At 45.4% G+C, this 16675-nt stretch overlaps 1 protein-coding gene across 4 annotated transcripts in view; it reads left to right on the top strand.

Moving 5' to 3' along the window:
• The window catches only part of ELAVL4 (ELAV like RNA binding protein 4), a 138497-nt gene extending 122870 nt beyond the window's left edge, over window positions 1-15627 (top strand). For 3 of the 4 annotated variants that reach the window (XM_036123048.2, XM_036123049.2, XM_036123047.2), the window contains exons 4-7: window positions 8431-8584; window positions 10239-10464; window positions 12092-12130; window positions 15226-15627. In XM_036123048.2, coding sequence (XP_035978941.1) covers window positions 8431-8584; window positions 10239-10464; window positions 12092-12130; window positions 15226-15595 — 789 coding nt within the window. In that variant the 3' untranslated portion in view covers window positions 15596-15627. The remainder of the gene's footprint in view (window positions 1-8430; window positions 8585-10238; window positions 10465-12091; window positions 12131-15225) is intronic. The other variant, XM_078073173.1, reaches the window with a different exon arrangement.
• The last annotated feature ends 1048 nt before the right edge of the window (window positions 15628-16675 follow it).

The raw sequence follows: 16675 nt of genomic DNA, 5'->3' as shown, positions 1-16675 counted from the left end.
CTATGGCTTTTTAAATTTGAATTTAAATTAATAAAATTAAGTAAAATGAAAAGTTCAGTTCCTCAGTCATGCTAGGTACATTTGAAGTGCTCAGTAGCCACATACAGCTAGTGGCCACCATCGAACAGCACAGATCTAGAACATTTTCATGATCCCAGAAAGTTCTATTGGACGGTGCTGGCCTGAAACATCAGTGGCTGTGGGGAATAAAGAATCTCTTCTCCGTTGCTATCATGAAGCCCCAGGGCAAATCAGCTGGTCTGTCAAAGATCATAGAGCCAATCCCACTTCCCTTCCCCTTTGTTGTCCATTCAAAAGAGCTCTGAGTTACGATGAAGAGTCAGTCAAGTCCCACCTCTGTCAAAACCACCAGGATAACCTTGGGCAACTTACTTTACTTCTCTGGATGCATTTCCTCATCTTCCAGCTCTGACAATCTAACTAATAAAATGGTGTCTTCCGGCTCTGACAATCTAACTAATAAAATATTATAGCGTGATCTTGTCACCTTGGTAACTTTCCAGGAAAGTGGCCGTCTGTGCCAAACACATAGCTTTTATTTCACTGTCCACATTAGCCTGACATAGTGGAAAGATCCCAGAACTTGGAGTCATATCCAGCTTTGTCTTCATCTGGCTATGTGACCTTGGACAAGTACTTGATCTCGCTGAGCCAGAGTTTGTCATCCAGAAAATGGAACAAATAATATCTCACTTCTGGGTCATCAGAGTTTATAGTGGGTTGCCCAAGTAATGCTCCCCAGAATGAAGACAAAAGTGAATAGGGTTACCCCTAGGTGAAAATTACATGAGAGGGGAAGACTTTTTCCCATCTACATGTTTCAGAGATGTACATGCTTCAAAGATGCACTACAAAAGTAAGGAAAGAGTCTTGAGCCTTATTAAGCCTCAGGCAGCATATATAGAGGCTTTGTATAGTGGGAAGTATAATGGGGCTCCCACGTGGCGATAGTCACCTTATCAGTCTTCCATAAAGCAAGAATCAGGAGGTGCAGTTTAGTGAGAAGACTGAGTGTCTTCAGCTCTGAGACCAGCTCTTCCGCCAACCAGCCCATGAAACCTTTAGCACATCTCTACTTTCTGACAGGCGGTGAGATCCTTGTACTAAGTAAGGCCCCTTGGTAATTAATGGACTTTTTTAAAGTTGTAGGCATACGAACAGATCACTACACCATTTTTTTAAAAGAAATGTTTATCCAGCTTACTGTATGCCAGATACTCTCATGATATTCTTGGATAGTCTTGAACTCCACGATGGAGGCATTATGATAGCTGCAGCCATGGAAATGTGTATCATCTATAGAGTTCAAGGAGACGGCAGTCCTTCGTGCCTGGGCCTCCTGGAGGAGGCAGCATTCAGGCCTGGTCTGTAGGGATGGGAGGGGTTCATTTTGACATGATGATGAGCAAATAGCAAGAACAAAGACAGAAGTAGAAACCTTAAGTGCATATTCAGAAAACTGACCTTTTTAAATTTGAACTGTGGCACAGGGTGCATGGAGAGTTAGCAGGAAGTGAGAAGTTGGCCCAGATCCCGGAGGGCCTTGAATGCTAAAATGAGGGATTTGATAATCCATCACAAGGTGCTGGAGAACCACTGAAGGTTTTGAGCAGGGAGAAGTGGCATCATTGGGGCTCATTAGAAACATTCCCATTGGTTCTTGCCCCTGATAAAAGAATATCGTGTATCAGGTGACAGGTGGGGGAAAGTATGAGGAATGGGGCCTCATAAGCAGACACCTGTTCTGCCTGTGGGCAGGGCACAGGGGTAAGCCGATCCTCACAATCAAAGCTGTTGTTTCTAGGAGCCAGCTGGCTTCTTTCTTCTCTCCCTGCTCCTGGAGGTGGGATCTGAGGTACCTGCAAGCGTGTGCTCCTCGAAGGCCCTGGCAGTGCCAGAGTCTATGCCCCACTACCATTCTCCTGGCTCTTTGGAGTGAATATCCCCCCTGGGATCCGTATGCTCTGGGGAGTTTGTGCTCACTCAGAGAGTAGGGTGTTACAACAGATTGGGGAAAATCTGCAGCCTGATCTTCTGAAAAGATAGGTCTCTGTGTGTGTCTCCTCTGCTAGACTAATAGTTCTACATGACAGGGACTGTTGTATTCATCTCTGTGCCCCCAGCGTCTCACATAAGGCCATAGCAGTTATATCAAAGCTGCTATTTATTGAGCACTTCCTGTGTGCCAGGCATAGTGCCTAGAACCTTTTTTTTTTTTTTTTTTAAGATTTATTTATTTATTTGGGAGAGGGAGAGAGAGAGAGCAGGGTGAGGGGCAGAGCAAGAGGGAGAGAGAGAATCTCAAGTAGACTCCCTGCTGGGCGCAGAGCTTGGACACCAGGCTTGATCTCATGACCCTGAGATCATGACCTGAGCTGAAATTAAGAGTCAGATGCTTAACCAACTGAGCCACCCAGGCGCCCCATAATGCCTAGAGATCTTATATGCATTAGCTTGTTTAATGCTCCAAGTGTTCTGTTAGAAAGCTTCTAAACTATGTTATTCAAGCGATACAGCTCAGAAAGGTTAAGTGACTTACCCCAAGCTTACACAGCTAGTAAGTAGTCAGGATTTAAATCCATATCTTTCTAGCCCCAAAACCCTTGCTCTTAACCTTTGTCTCTTTTCCATTCCAGAATAGATGCTCAGTGTCAGTTAAAGTAACACAAACAAGAACTTCCTTGGAGTGGCCTGTCTCTGCTCCAACTAGCACCTATCAGTGAGAGAAACCCACAGAATAAGGGGTGATGCGGACAGGAAGGATGCTTCTAGTGTGTGGAGCTAGAATAGAAATAAGAGAAGGATGGGAGCTGTAGAAGAGACACGTTTGAACTCAGTAGAAGGATGAGCTTGCCCATAATCAGTGATGGCCAGTGCTGGGGCAGGCGCCTCATGAAGCAGCGAGCTTCCTGTGTAACATATAAGGCAGGTGGCCTGCTGCGTGGGATCTCGCCCAGAACTTTTGAGGCCACTTCCAGCACCAAGTTTCTGTGAAGCGGATTTCAAGGATAATGCTTTCTGCTGGGATCACCAATGGCACCTGTCACCTTTATTTCCACTTACCATGAAGCACGGCTGTAGAGATTAGCAGTTCTGTGAATAGAATGCCTAGCCCATGAAAACATCCAGTCAATGATAGAGATCCTTCTTATAATTCGAAGGGGTCTAACAAGTGATGCCCTTGTTTCCCACGTCCTAGCTGTAAACCAATGGAGAGATAAGACAAAAAAGAAAAGCGTATTAAATCCTAAGGTCACCTTTATTACGGATTACGTCCCGGATGGATTTCCTGAACACAATGGGCTTCCTGACACAGAACCCCACACTTTGACAGACTGACAGCCCCTGTCACAGGTGCTGTGGACACCACAGGCCTCCCCATATGAGAGCGGAGCCTGCTCCCATCGTATAGAGCCCGAAACAGAAAGTGCGCTTCCAGCTGGCATCTGGCTGCCAGAAGGGAGGAGGCAGGCAGCGGCTGAGGCTCCCGAGCCCGTTGCCCTTACCGAAGCCTGTTCCAAGTGGTCCCTCCAGTCCTCCCTCAGAGAGGAGGAGGTAAGGGGGGACTGAGAGGCCTAGACTGCTACTCCGGGGTCTCCCTCCACATGGATGCTGACACTGGGAGTGGGAAATGAGTAACCCCTTGCTGGGAACAGCCCTCTGTACTGCACTCTTCATTTATTTGCTCACTTCCTCACCGGGCCGTGGGGTCCTTGAAGCTGAGGCTCCACCAGCGCGAGCACGGGGCCTGCCAGCAGGAACTGTCCCGAAAGAGGAGGAATGAATTAACTCTCATCTTCTAATGCCAGGATTTGAGAAGAGCCCCTTCCCAAGGCAGAGAAGGATGCCTTTTCTTATCTTACCAGTCTCCCGGTACCCAAAACCAAGCCTTTAGCATGCTTTCCAAGCCCTGTCCCTTTTCTGTACCGTGGCAGGTTAGACAGGGGGTGAGGGGTTGCCAGAGGACTCGGGAAATGTTTTCCCCAGGCTGCATTGTTCCTCCCACCCTGCCCAGGCCGACCCCTGGCCGTGAGCAGGTGACGGGACCTGTGAGTGCTGTGTGGGCGGGGCAGCCCGCAGCCCTGGGCCGGATGCTAGCGCCTACTGTACCACCTCGGTGAGAATCACTGACAGCAGCCTTACGAAGTCACTTTGGGAAATGGGAAGTGCAGTGGAATCTGTGGGAATGTGCTAGAGGAAATTCATGGCAGTGAAGTAGTAAAGGATGACCCAGACTCCCCCAGGCTGACGGAGGAGGACAGCGGTGCCTCTGTAGGTGCTCGCTGGTGGTACCCCAGATGTTCGCTTGTGCCGTAAAATTGTAAGGTGTGTCCCAATGGGGGCTAGAGTCCCACATTGGCCCACAAAGCCTGTAGTACTTACCACATAATAATATTTACATTATAGTTACTAAATTCTAGGAATGCACTATACACATCAAATCTATTATCTCAATTCTTTACAATAACTCACCGAAAGAAAATTGTCCCCCTTTATACCAGTAGAGAAACTGAGATTTATCAAGATCAAATTACTTGCCCAAGGACACACAGCTAGTGAGTGCCAGAGCCAGCCCACAGTCGGGGCTCATAAACTCCACACTGTACTGTCACTCTTGCGGGGCGTCGAGGTTAGGGTAAGCCTGCAGAGATGGGGAGTTTGGAGAGACGACAAATCTTTTATCAAGGTCATTTGTAAAGTCACCTGCCTCTGGGTCACCCTTACCGAGAGAGAGAGGAGTAGCTTCCCCACTCCTAGCTCTTTCGGAGCTCCAGAGCAAGATCAGTGCCAGCCTAGAAATGCCAGTCTTGTCTTCAGAGATTCTGGATGAATGAAGCGAGTAGAATCCTGATGGTCTGAGGCACGGGATTCTCTAGGGTGCTGCCTTCAGCTTTGGAAGCCCTGGGCTCTAGGCCACGAGTTTAATGGGGTTAACAAACCAGCAAAGGCTGGCTCTCTGCCGGGGCTAGAAGTGGATCAGTTTTGAGAAATGTTTTAGTGCAACCATGTGCCTGACACCTGTAGTCACTCAGGATTTCATAAATGTATGAGGACACTTGAAAAGTGCAAATACCAGGACGAGCAGTTCGATATCCAATGTAGGGAGATCCCTTTTCTGCCATTTTTACCCACACCCACTTCTACAGATTTCCTGGACAGGGGACTAAGAGAACAAGAGACTTAAGGTTCCAAGTAAAGGAGAAAAACTAAGCAAGAGTTAGGTTTGGTGAATGATCGAAGTGCTGCTCTTTCCCTTTGGGACTTGTTATTGCTCTGTGGCTGTGATCTGTGGCAGTAATTCTCCCTGGATGAGGCTTGGGGAAATGGTTTTGGTTCTGTCATAGACTCTCCAGTGCCAGCTTCTTTTCCTAGCAGGTCTGTCCCCAGCCCACGCCCTCCCCCAGCTCTGGCTTCCCAGACCATTGGGTGTCAGGGTCATTACTATCCATTGAGCATTTATTGGGTGTCAAGCAGGCACTAAGCTCTTGACCTTCATCATCTTATTTGTCCTCACAGCAGAGGAGGGCTATCATAAGGCCACCATTCCCTGACCCCACCACACACCTGTCTCACCTCAGCTCTGTCTCTTTCCTGGCCCTTTTAACCCTTAATTAAAAGGGGTATTAGTCTCCCCTTCTCAGTGTTCCAGTCCCAGCGATATAGCCCTGGAATAGCACACATCTTGGGGCATTGTGATAATTGGTCCTTATGTGTACCATTCTTGCATTCGACTCATGTTTATTGGGTACCTCCTGTGTGTTGTCTGTTGTCCCCACTGGACTTGGAAATCCTTTAGGGCAAGAGACCACTCCTTGTTCTTGCTTGTTGTGCATTCCCAGCACACAGCACTGTGCCTGGTTCATAGTAGATCCTCGGGAAATGTTCGCTAAGAGAAGGCCTCTAGGTGGTGTCTTGTCGTAGAACAGTCTTCTTTCAGTCCTTCCAACCAACCCCAGACACTGGGGAATAGGAAACCTGTCCCTTAGTTCTTAGCTTAATAGGGAAACACAGCTATGATTCTGGATGCTTAACTCTTATTGATCCCCCTAAGTGGAGGAATCTAAGCTGCAGTTAGCCCCAAAGAGTCATTAAGGCCCACATCATTCATTATGTTTTGTGGGTATGTTCATTTATTCTTTCCGTAGGTGTTGAGCATTCTGCAGGTACCAGGCTCTATGATGGGAGCTAGAGCCGCAAAGATGAATAACACACACACACACACACACACACACACACACACACACACCCCATGACCACAAGGAGATCAGCCAACTAGATGATCAGCAGACTAGATAGAAAGATGGTGAATCAAGGTCCAAACGGGTTAAGTAAGTACCATGGGTGCAGTTCACTGAGAGCCCTACAAGGGGGATTTTTAGGAGGAGGTAAGATCAGGGAAAGCTGCCTAGAGAAGATGACATTGGAGCTGGGCCTTAAAGGAGAATAGGATCAGGGCCTGAGAAAGTAGGTGGCAAAATTTTCCCCACAAGCAAAGACATAGAAGTAGGAGGGTATGTTTTGGGGCAGCACAAATGTCATTCAGATAATTAATTTGTCTAGTAATTGGCAGGGGTGAGACAGGTGTAACTCTTATTACGATGAACATATCACTACAACGGTCTTTTTTCCTTCTCCCTACCCCTCCCTTCTCATGCCTAAAAAATAGTTCTGCTGGGTTATAACCTGAAAGACTTTGTTCTTTAAAGGATGGGGTAGGAGAGGCTTATGTAGAGTGATGTTCTGTCCAAGCAGTCACATGAGACTCTCGGTCCTTCAGCCCCCACTCCCTGAGGACCGGCCATGTAAAGGTCCCTTTGCATGTCAGCCTTGTGCTGGGAAAGAGCTTACAGAGGCCACCCCTGAGTTGCTGGAAGGGGTAGACATTGCAGATAGGCTGACTCGCTCCATCAGCAGGAGGAGACCGGTGGGCCAGATTCATCACTCACATCATTTTATCTGTGGAGTCAACATTTATTTTTCAATGTGGAACCCATAAAGGGACCCGGCATCTCTGTCCTGGAGAGGGAGAGTGCCAAGGGTGAGGGGTCTGCTCAGCCTTCGTTCCTCTTTGCTAGATCCTCCACCAGACCCATTCTCAGATGCAAGGTTGGCTTCACTGCCTGAGGTTAGTTCTTGGGATGCCGAGGGTCCAGTTTAACACGTACACTTTCTTCTGTACACATGTGTGTGCACAGTACACTCGCATACACACACTCGCTCACCCCTGTAGTCTTAGCAGGCCTTGTAAATTGGTTATATGGATTAAATAAAACTCCCAACTGAAAAATGCTAAGGCATATAGGTCCCTTCCTGTCTAACATTGTCAGATGTGCTCTGAAATGACTGTTTTCATCATCTATTCTGAGCCATAACTGCCCCAGAAATAGCTTTAGCAGGAAAGTGCTTTTGTTAGACTAGCTGTAAATTATATTTCAAATGTCTGATGTTGTTTTCTTAAAAAATAAATAAATAAGTAAATGAAAGTCTAAAATTAATGACTGCTGGGGTTTGCTTTGCTTATGTGTACTGCTACAGATTTGGCTTCTTGCAGATGGAATTTCAGATCTGTTTACACTTCTGTGTTAGCTTTTTGGGGGAAAAAAAAGCAGTTGAGAGATCTGGGAGGACAAATTTACAAAGTCGAACTTATTATAACCATCCGTGAGGCTCGCTTCTCTCTCCCCCTGCCCTCTCCCTCCCTCCTTTCCCCCCTGCCCTCATTTTGTTGATTGTGGCTTTATCTGGTCCTCCTCAAAGTTAGATGGCAACTGGTTCTTGCAGATGTTATGACAAGGTCACAGATCCAGTTTCACAAGCAGATGTTCATGAAGCCCCGTTTCACCGGCACTTTGTCTTGCGAGAGCAGACCTTGTGAGAGCAGATTGGAACAACACAAAGGATGGGACATAAAAAATCTTGCAGAGAACCTGATCACTTTAATGTGTTGAAGACGAAGGGCTTGGGGGTGGGGAGGGTGGCAAGGAGAGAATCTGCAGAGCAGAAATTCGTGGAGGGTTTTTTTTTTTTTGGTTTATTCAAAGATTATTATGTGTTGGATACAGTAAATCATCTATACACCCACATGCAGGAGGTAAATCTTCAGAACTCCATGCGTGGGTAGTTCTGCATTTAACAGCCGCCATACAGTAGCTATTTTGTTCTGCACTTAGAGACCCTTATCTGTGCATTTGTTTTAAGTTATCGGCAACTCTCCTTTTGTTCCTCTATTGCTGTTCTCCTGATTCTCATTACTATTACAAGAGTAGCTAAGAATCTGAACTACTGAGTTATTTAAACTGACACCATGAGTTAGAATGATAGACGAGGGGCTGCCATCTCAGTGGTTGACTCAGCCTCTACTTGGAGGGTGTTGCTATAATGGATTTAGCTCCTCTTGCCTTTTCCTAGGTCTCATATGCCCGTCCGAGCTCTGCCTCAATCAGGGATGCTAACCTCTACGTTAGCGGCCTTCCCAAAACCATGACCCAGAAGGAACTGGAGCAGCTTTTCTCGCAATATGGCCGTATCATCACCTCTCGAATCCTGGTTGATCAAGTCACAGGTTAAGTGTTTCTTTGTCATTTCTTTCCTTGTGTCTCAATGCCACAGCTAGAGCCCTGTGACCCATAGGAGCAGAGAGATAATGGTTACTTAGGGTAAAGGATGTGGGTCATGCGTACACAGATTTTTGACTTAGGAGAAAGACTTCTTATCATTCAAATGCCCACATTTAAAATGGGCCGTCTTAGGAGGTAGATCTCCATCATGGGAACTGTTCCAGCAGCAGCTAAACTACTTGGCAGGGCTGTAAAGAGGATTCAGGCATGAGGTTGTGAGTGGGACTGAATGACCTTCAAAGTCTCTTTCAACCCTCAACCAAGTAACATTACTTCTGTATGTGAAAAGAACCTGTATTAGAGCTCGGCTCCAATGATAGCATGATAGAGCTAGAGGGAACCTCATGCTGCCTCAGTTCACACATGAGAAAAGAGAGGTCCAAAGTGGGGGATCTGACTTCTGCCCAGCTAGTTAGTAGCAGTGCAGGGACATGAAGCCAGGGCCTGGTACTGTGGTACTCTGTCCATCATAAAGAAAGGCAACCACCACGTCTCAGTAAGAAATGTAAGCCACCCTGGGTTGCATTTTTAATGACAAAATGTTTTCACCTACTCCACATTTGATCCCAATTTAAAACACCCCCCGAGAGCAGTTTAGTGTGTGTTTATCATTCAACTCATGTGACAAACCCTTACTGAAGCCAGCTCTGCCCCCAGACATCGCAGAGGGACTCTGCCAGGGATGAAGGAGGCATAGTCCTGCCCTTGCAGGACTCCAGTGTGATGCGCACCTTCAGGGGGCTGTCCCGTGTCCCCGTGTGCTGTGCCCAGCCAGGATTGTCGTGAGGGCTCCGTCGAGGAGGTGATGTTTGAGCAGGGTTTTGGAGGATGACTTGCAGTTATCTGGCACAAAGGAGGGATAGAGAATTCTAGGTGGGTGTAATGTATCCTGTAGAATAGGTGGAGAGGACATATCGTAAGGCATGGATTCGAGGAAGAACACAACCAGTTCCAGGAATGTGTGGCAGTTCAAGTATAGCTGGCCTGAGGCTCCACGGGGCACTTGGGGCCACATCATCAGGGGCATTAAATGCCATGCTAATAAGTCTGACTCCATCTCTGCAACATGGAGCCACAGAAGGGTTTTGTGTGTGTGTGTGGTGGGGGGTTGTTACTCTGTGTGTGGAGTGGGGGGCAATGAGGAACAGGTACCATGCACAGGGTAAATTGAAAAGTTAGGAAAAATGTATAAAGGATGTTTTTAAAGGGTATCATGTGGTCAGAGTTTGCTTGTCAAATAGATTATGTAGTCGCTAGGTGTGGAGGGCGCATTGTAGGACTAGAAACTGGACAGTGGGTGATGGGTTACAGCAACTAGAGGGAGACAAGGACTGAGCAGGCCGGTTTTAGAGGCTGGAATGGATGTGAGAGGTGCCTGTGTTCTGTGTGTGGGAGTCACCTGTCCAGAGCCACGATAGCAGAAACATAGGCAGATGCGTTTTGATGGTGAGAGAGATGCAGGGAGCCAGGCTCAGCCTTGGCACCACCAATGGGCTGACTCCCCACAGAATATCCCTGGGGCCCTGCCCATCTCTTCCCAGAGATGTTCAACCAGTTTGGTTTGTTCACTCTTTATGAAGGCTCTTTCTCTTTCCCTAGGAGTGTCCAGAGGGGTGGGATTCATCCGGTTTGACAAGAGAATCGAGGCGGAAGAAGCCATCAAAGGGCTGAATGGCCAGAAGCCCAGCGGTGCTACGGAACCGATTACTGTGAAGTTTGCCAACAACCCCAGCCAGAAGTCCAGCCAGGCCCTGTTGTCCCAGCTCTACCAGTCCCCCAACCGGCGCTACCCTGGCCCACTTCACCACCAGGCCCAGAGGTTCAGGTAGGCACACCCACGGGGGAAAGGGCCCTGCTACACGAGTGCAGAGCTGGGCAAGGGCCAGGGAAACCCACAGCCCTGAAAGATGGGGCAAATGTTAAGAACCTCCACCCCCAGGAGTCACTGTGTGAACCTCCCCACCGGGCCTCAGTTTCCACTGCTGTACCATGAAATGGTTGGACCAGATGCTCTTCCAAGCCCCCTTTCAACTTACCGCTGTGACTGTGGTTAAACTTCAGATTCTTGGATTAAAACAAAATTCCTACATTTAACCAAACCAGAAGGTTCCAACAGGAGTTCATCACAAATAAGTGACCACATTCAACAGCTTAGACTTAAGGCTGAGGGAGTGGCTTTCAATAAAGTCAAAGAAAAGTGTAGGCCAGGAGGCAGATCCTTGTCAGGGAGAGTGGTTTGGCCTGTCCTCCTTTTTTCTGCAGGAAACTCTGTAGCATAGGTACTCCCTTGTGTGTTAACTTCACTCTGACTGTTAAGTCAGCAGATTCTGGGAAGACAAGAAGGAAGATTTTCCTAAGTCTTATTAACGTTTCCTTCAGGCACCCAACCCTCCCAGTGCAATGGGGCACTTCCCTTCTCCTGGGACATTTCTGAAAGGCAGGTTTCACTTCATGAGGGCAGTCCAAACTTGACTGCCTTTATTGTACAAGAGATAAGAACATTCTTGACCTACCCATGATAATTCTAAATAATTCTTTTATTCCACCCATGTCCCAACTGCTCTTTAATGAAAGGGTTTTTGTTTTGTTTTTTTTTTCCCTCACTTTCAAACATCACATGGAAAGATAGTAGGCCCTCCATCTGGCCATGAGGAGGAGGAAAATCAGCCTCAGTAGCGTCCTCCCATGTCCTGGGAATTTGAAAGGGTTAATGATTTCATGAAGAGTCCAAGTCATCTAATTTTTATTTTGTGTGAGAGCACATGCAGTATTTATGTAAAAAGCCTTTCCAGCAGGCTTCTAATGGTGGAAACTATGGTTACTACTGCCCCATGGTGTGAATAGCTTGTCCCCAAGTAAAATACTGAACATGAGGGAGATTATAACATAATGGCAATTTGCTAGGAGGAGCTTTCAGGTTGTAAATAGTAAGCTAATTGTAAAAAATCTTAACCCCTAAACTCCTCCTTCCCCCCAAAAATGTGTGTGGTAAGATTTAGTTAATGTAGCTAGACTAAGAGAAAAGATCCATTCTGATATGCATTGTGCATGCACGTGTATTCCTTTCATTCACAAGTTTAATTGCAATAAAAGGTGAATTGTAATAAAAGGTGAACAACTTAAGAAGCTGCCCCCTTTTAACAGCTTCACACACAATATAAAATGAAATCCACACAAATGTTCTGAGAGGAGTGGGGAGCGGGATTAATTCAGACCTTGAAAGAAAGGGAGCTTCATTAGACACTTGCTTTAAACTCTAGCATTGACCTGAACATGAATTACTCATAGTTGGAGGCAGAAAAGGGGGAAACTACCAGTGGATAGACTCCTAAGCATTGGGGAAAGTTGTTGAGCTTTTCTTCTTTGAAAATGGAGCATTCTTATTAATAGTTCCATTGAGCGATCTTGCCATCTGTGAGGCATTAACCCAGAGACCCTCCTTCTCTTTGCAGGCTGGACAATTTGCTTAATATGGCCTATGGCGTAAAGAGGTAATTAAAACTCCACAGATTGCCAGATGTCCGTGTTGGCACAGACTGGGGCTAGAAATTTTTTTTTTTTAATTCACTAACTTTACTTTTTTTTTTTTTTAATTCTTCTTTTTTCCTCCACCAGCATGTCAAATTCTTAATTTTAATTTCAGACCTCAGTTGGTTTTGTTTCTTTTAGGGCACACAAAGTGTGTTTGTGTGTTTCACTTTTTCTTTTATTTGCAGGTGGGCTTCTCCTATGGTTCAGGTGCCACAGCTACCAAGCCCTTGATAATCTGGTTCTCTGGACGGCTCCCCTAAGGGAGAAGGCTGCTACTCTTTGCCAGCTGATTTTGCAAACTTGCACAGCAACTGTTTTGCATTAGCAATGCCAAGATTCAGTTAAGAGGGCAGATTCCAGCAAATCAAAATTAGAACATTTTGCTAATCATGGTTGACAATCTTATGATTGTCAGTGGAAAAATTAGATTTTGGACTACCAGCCCTGGCCACAGCATGAATAAACGTGTGGATGACCTGCTGACTCCCACCCCCACCTCAGTGTGCATTTCAGGGCACAGCCTGAGAACGAAGTGTATCTGTGTGCACCTCAACCAGGAGTTTCTTTTGTTACAGGTTTTAACAGTTCCTATAAATTCTCCCTTGGTTATACATGTATTATGTTTTAAACTTGCGGTTTCTTTCATGTAAAGCCTTTCTGTGGGGTTGGGGGCTCAAATAGAATCAAGGTTTGTGGGGCTCTCTGAATGCAGTCACAAGAGTGATCCAGACCTAGCCTGAAAGCTGAATCTCGGGAAGTTGAGTGCGTTATGTCACTGTGTCCATGAGAGTCCCATATGTGCTTTTGATAAGCTCCACTGAGCTGCTCGGGACATAGCATCTTCATCATCCTGCTCAGTAGAGCTGCACACTTTAATTCCCCTTCGTACAGTCAGGCAAAGAGATGTGGTCTCTAATAGTCCCAGTCACACTCCCAGTGCTCTCACCACTTGGCCACGCATGGTAAGTACCCCGACTCTGGAAACCGGCACACAGTGGAGGGAGTAGTTGGCCTGCCGGCTTCGCTGGCCAGTCTCAAGCCTGGCACCAGTGACGGTAACTGGGAATTACTTCCACATGTCGGCACACTGCTTGCCTCTTCCCACTCCCGCTTTTACATTCTTCCCACCTCTGGCCTCTGCCCCCGTCTACCTTCAGGGAGGCGGCACCAAGTATGGACCAAGTGTGGAGTGATGCTTATGCGTGCTGAGGCCAGAGAAGGCACAGCTGCAGCCTCGCTAGTCAGTAAGAGCATCTCTTCTCCTATTAGACCCAGCTTTGGGGCCGGACTCCGTCCTATCGAAGCGCTTACCAACCAGAGTGGAGACTCTGCTTGAAACCTCTTTGCTGGCTCCTGACTTTGGCCTTAAAATAAATACCTCGCTGTTCTCTACCTTTAAACTGGAAGGAATCAGTTCACTCAGTTGGAGGAGAGAAGGTTGAGAAGACAGTCTTCAGAAATAATGCAAATAAATCGTAGACATGGATTTGCCCTCCTAAGATACCTTACCATGATATTTATTCGTTTTGTCTTGTTACTTGTTTTTAAGCAAGAGAGATCGACTTAGTGAATAATGCCAAAATAGTACCTGTTGAGTTGTTATGTTTAGCATATCTTCAGCAGCCATTTGATTATCTAAATTCTAGATGCAGAACTGTTCTTTCCTAGGACTTTCAAATCTCCAAGAATATTTGCTTATTTTTTAAAACGCCCTACGGGCACCTGGGCGGCTCAGTTAAGCGTCTGACTCTTGATTTTGGCTCAGGTCATGATCTCAGGGTTGTGAAATCGAGCCCCACATCGGGCTACGCTCTGGGCATGGAGCCTGCTTAGGAGTCTCTCTCTACCTCTGCCCCTCCCCCCCTCTAAAAACCAGAAACCAAACTAAAACAACAACAAAAAGTCCTAGATCACACTTTATCCCATTCTCTCTCCAGTTTTTTCTTCCTCTCCTCCTCACTTTCTTCAGAAATAAAACACCAAAACCTAACCACATGAAAACCAAGACACTAGTCAATGGGTAGGGCCCAAATGCCTGTCTATGTTTGGTATAAAACAAAATGTTAACAAATATTTTTCTGCTGTAGGCACTGGTAACTTAATCCGATGCATCCATTATGAATCACACATGGATATATTTTATCAGACAGTGAATAGCATTTGAAGGGTTGTTTTTCCTTTCAAGATAACATGAAAACTGAGATTTCAAAGCCTACTACAAAAGTAGTTGTAATAGGGCAAATAACAGTTTTCAGCTTTTCTAATTTAAGACATATAAATGCACAAACCACTTGAAATCTCATTCCTGTGATGCTTAGAAATGAATTCCAGATAATATAGCATCAAGGAGTGATACGTCTTTATTATTATTGCTTGGGAGCTTGGGGGGAACTCCTTTGAATAGATGCTAAATGAAACATGAGCCACCCATCTGATTAATAACAAGGTATATCTGTTCATTCTCATGTGTCTCTCTCCTCAAAATATCAAGAGATCTTTGACAACCATAAGTCAGGGGACTGCAAAGATGGTAGACATGAGCACTCCTAGGGCCATCCCCTAATCTGCCTTAAAAAATAAATAAAATTTCCCAAGCATTGATATCCACCAATGTTATTCACTTATGCAATCAATAAGTATTTATTGAGTATTTCCTCTGCGTTACTGTGTCTGTGATATTCTCATACGTGCCCCACTGAATAAATAACTAGAGCAACAGGATGAATTAAATAGAGCCCCTCCTCCCAAGAGCTTCTTGTCTGTTGTTGGGGGAGGGAGGCTAAGGGTCAGGGTGGAGTACCCTATGACCACATACCATGGTAGAAGTATGATAGAGCCTTGCTCTAGGAGTTCCTTATGGTTATTAGGAATTGACCTAGCCTTTCTCTTGGCATATCCAGACCTTAGCCAGTGTAGCCATTCCATTCAGAAAAAAATGCCACAGACGTTACTTTTTGCATTTTGGTTTTTAAACCCTGAAGACTCTCCTGCAAACACTCACTCAGCCCTCTGCCCCATGTCTGTGTCTGTGCATCTGTGTGTTATCCGTGGTCAGACTGATGTCTGGACCAGTCCCCCCTTCTGCCTGTCCCCCCAGGTTCTCCCCAATCACCATCGACGGGATGACAAGCCTTGTGGGAATGAACATCCCTGGTCACACGGGAACAGGCTGGTGCATCTTTGTCTACAACCTGTCCCCTGATTCCGACGAGAGTGTCCTCTGGCAGCTCTTTGGCCCCTTCGGCGCAGTGAACAACGTCAAGGTCATCCGCGACTTCAACACCAACAAGTGCAAGGGATTCGGCTTTGTCACCATGACCAACTATGACGAGGCGGCCATGGCCATTGCCAGCCTCAACGGGTACCGCCTAGGAGACCGAGTGTTGCAAGTTTCCTTTAAAACCAACAAAGCCCACAAGTCCTGAATTTCCCATCCTTACTTATTAAAATATATATATAAATATATACGAACAAAACACACGTGCGCACACACACACACACTCACACACACACATAGACGCACACGCAAAAGAGAGAGAAACAAACTTTTCGAGGCTTATATTCAACCATGGACTTTATAAGCCAGTGTTGCCTAAGTATTAAAACATTGGATTATCCTGAGGTGTACCAGGAAAGGATTTTATAATGCTTAGAAAAAAAGAAAAAAAATACAAAAAAATACCTTTGATGCATTGAATGTTCTTTCATAGCTGTCGTTGTTGAATATAATATACATAGATAGCGATGTGCAGGGATTTTAACCCAGCCAGCTAACTTTACTACCTTCCTTGAAGGTGGGTCTTTTTAAGATGACCATTCGCTCATTTGAAGAAGAAAAACAAAAAACAAAAAAAAAATAATAAAAATAAAACAATTTTTACAAAGTAATGGGATTCAAAGAAAGAAAAAAAAGATTTTTCTTTTTTGTCAAAAAAGTTGATCCAATCAGATTGGTAAAAAAAAAAAACCCCACACAAATTAAAGAGGAATAATAAAAATTGCAAAAATGAAAAAAAAACTTTTGCAAATTTTTTTATTTTTCCTTTTTTCTTTTATATCATGTGAACTAAAAACAGTCTTCTGTTAGGGGATGGGGGCAAGGGGGATACCTGATGACATTAACAATTTAATAACATTAACATTGTTGCCAAAGAGGTGGTCTCTTTGCTGAAAATGGGTTTCAAGAAAAATCTATTTTTATAAAATATAAAGAATTTTTACAAGAGAATCTGGATTTGAGAAAAAAATATTTTGACTGGCTAATTTAGGGGAAATTGACAACTTTGTCGCGTTCATACTGCACTGGTAACTTTTTAGAGATCAAGATGTGTGTTTTAAACTGGATTCGTAGACTGTTTTTTGAAGGATGGGCTATAAACATATGATCTTCATATCTTTTCATAGCATGTAATAATAATAAAAAAAATTATTAATTACTAGGGGAAAGGAGTGTTCGTTCTACCCAGGGTACCACAGTTCCCCACAGTCAAAACCCAAAAGCAAGG

This window comes from Halichoerus grypus, chromosome 5, assembly GCF_964656455.1.
Source record: "Halichoerus grypus chromosome 5, mHalGry1.hap1.1, whole genome shotgun sequence".
NCBI lineage: Eukaryota > Metazoa > Chordata > Mammalia > Carnivora > Phocidae > Halichoerus > Halichoerus grypus.
This window is presented reverse-complemented; position numbering and strand designations above follow the sequence as displayed.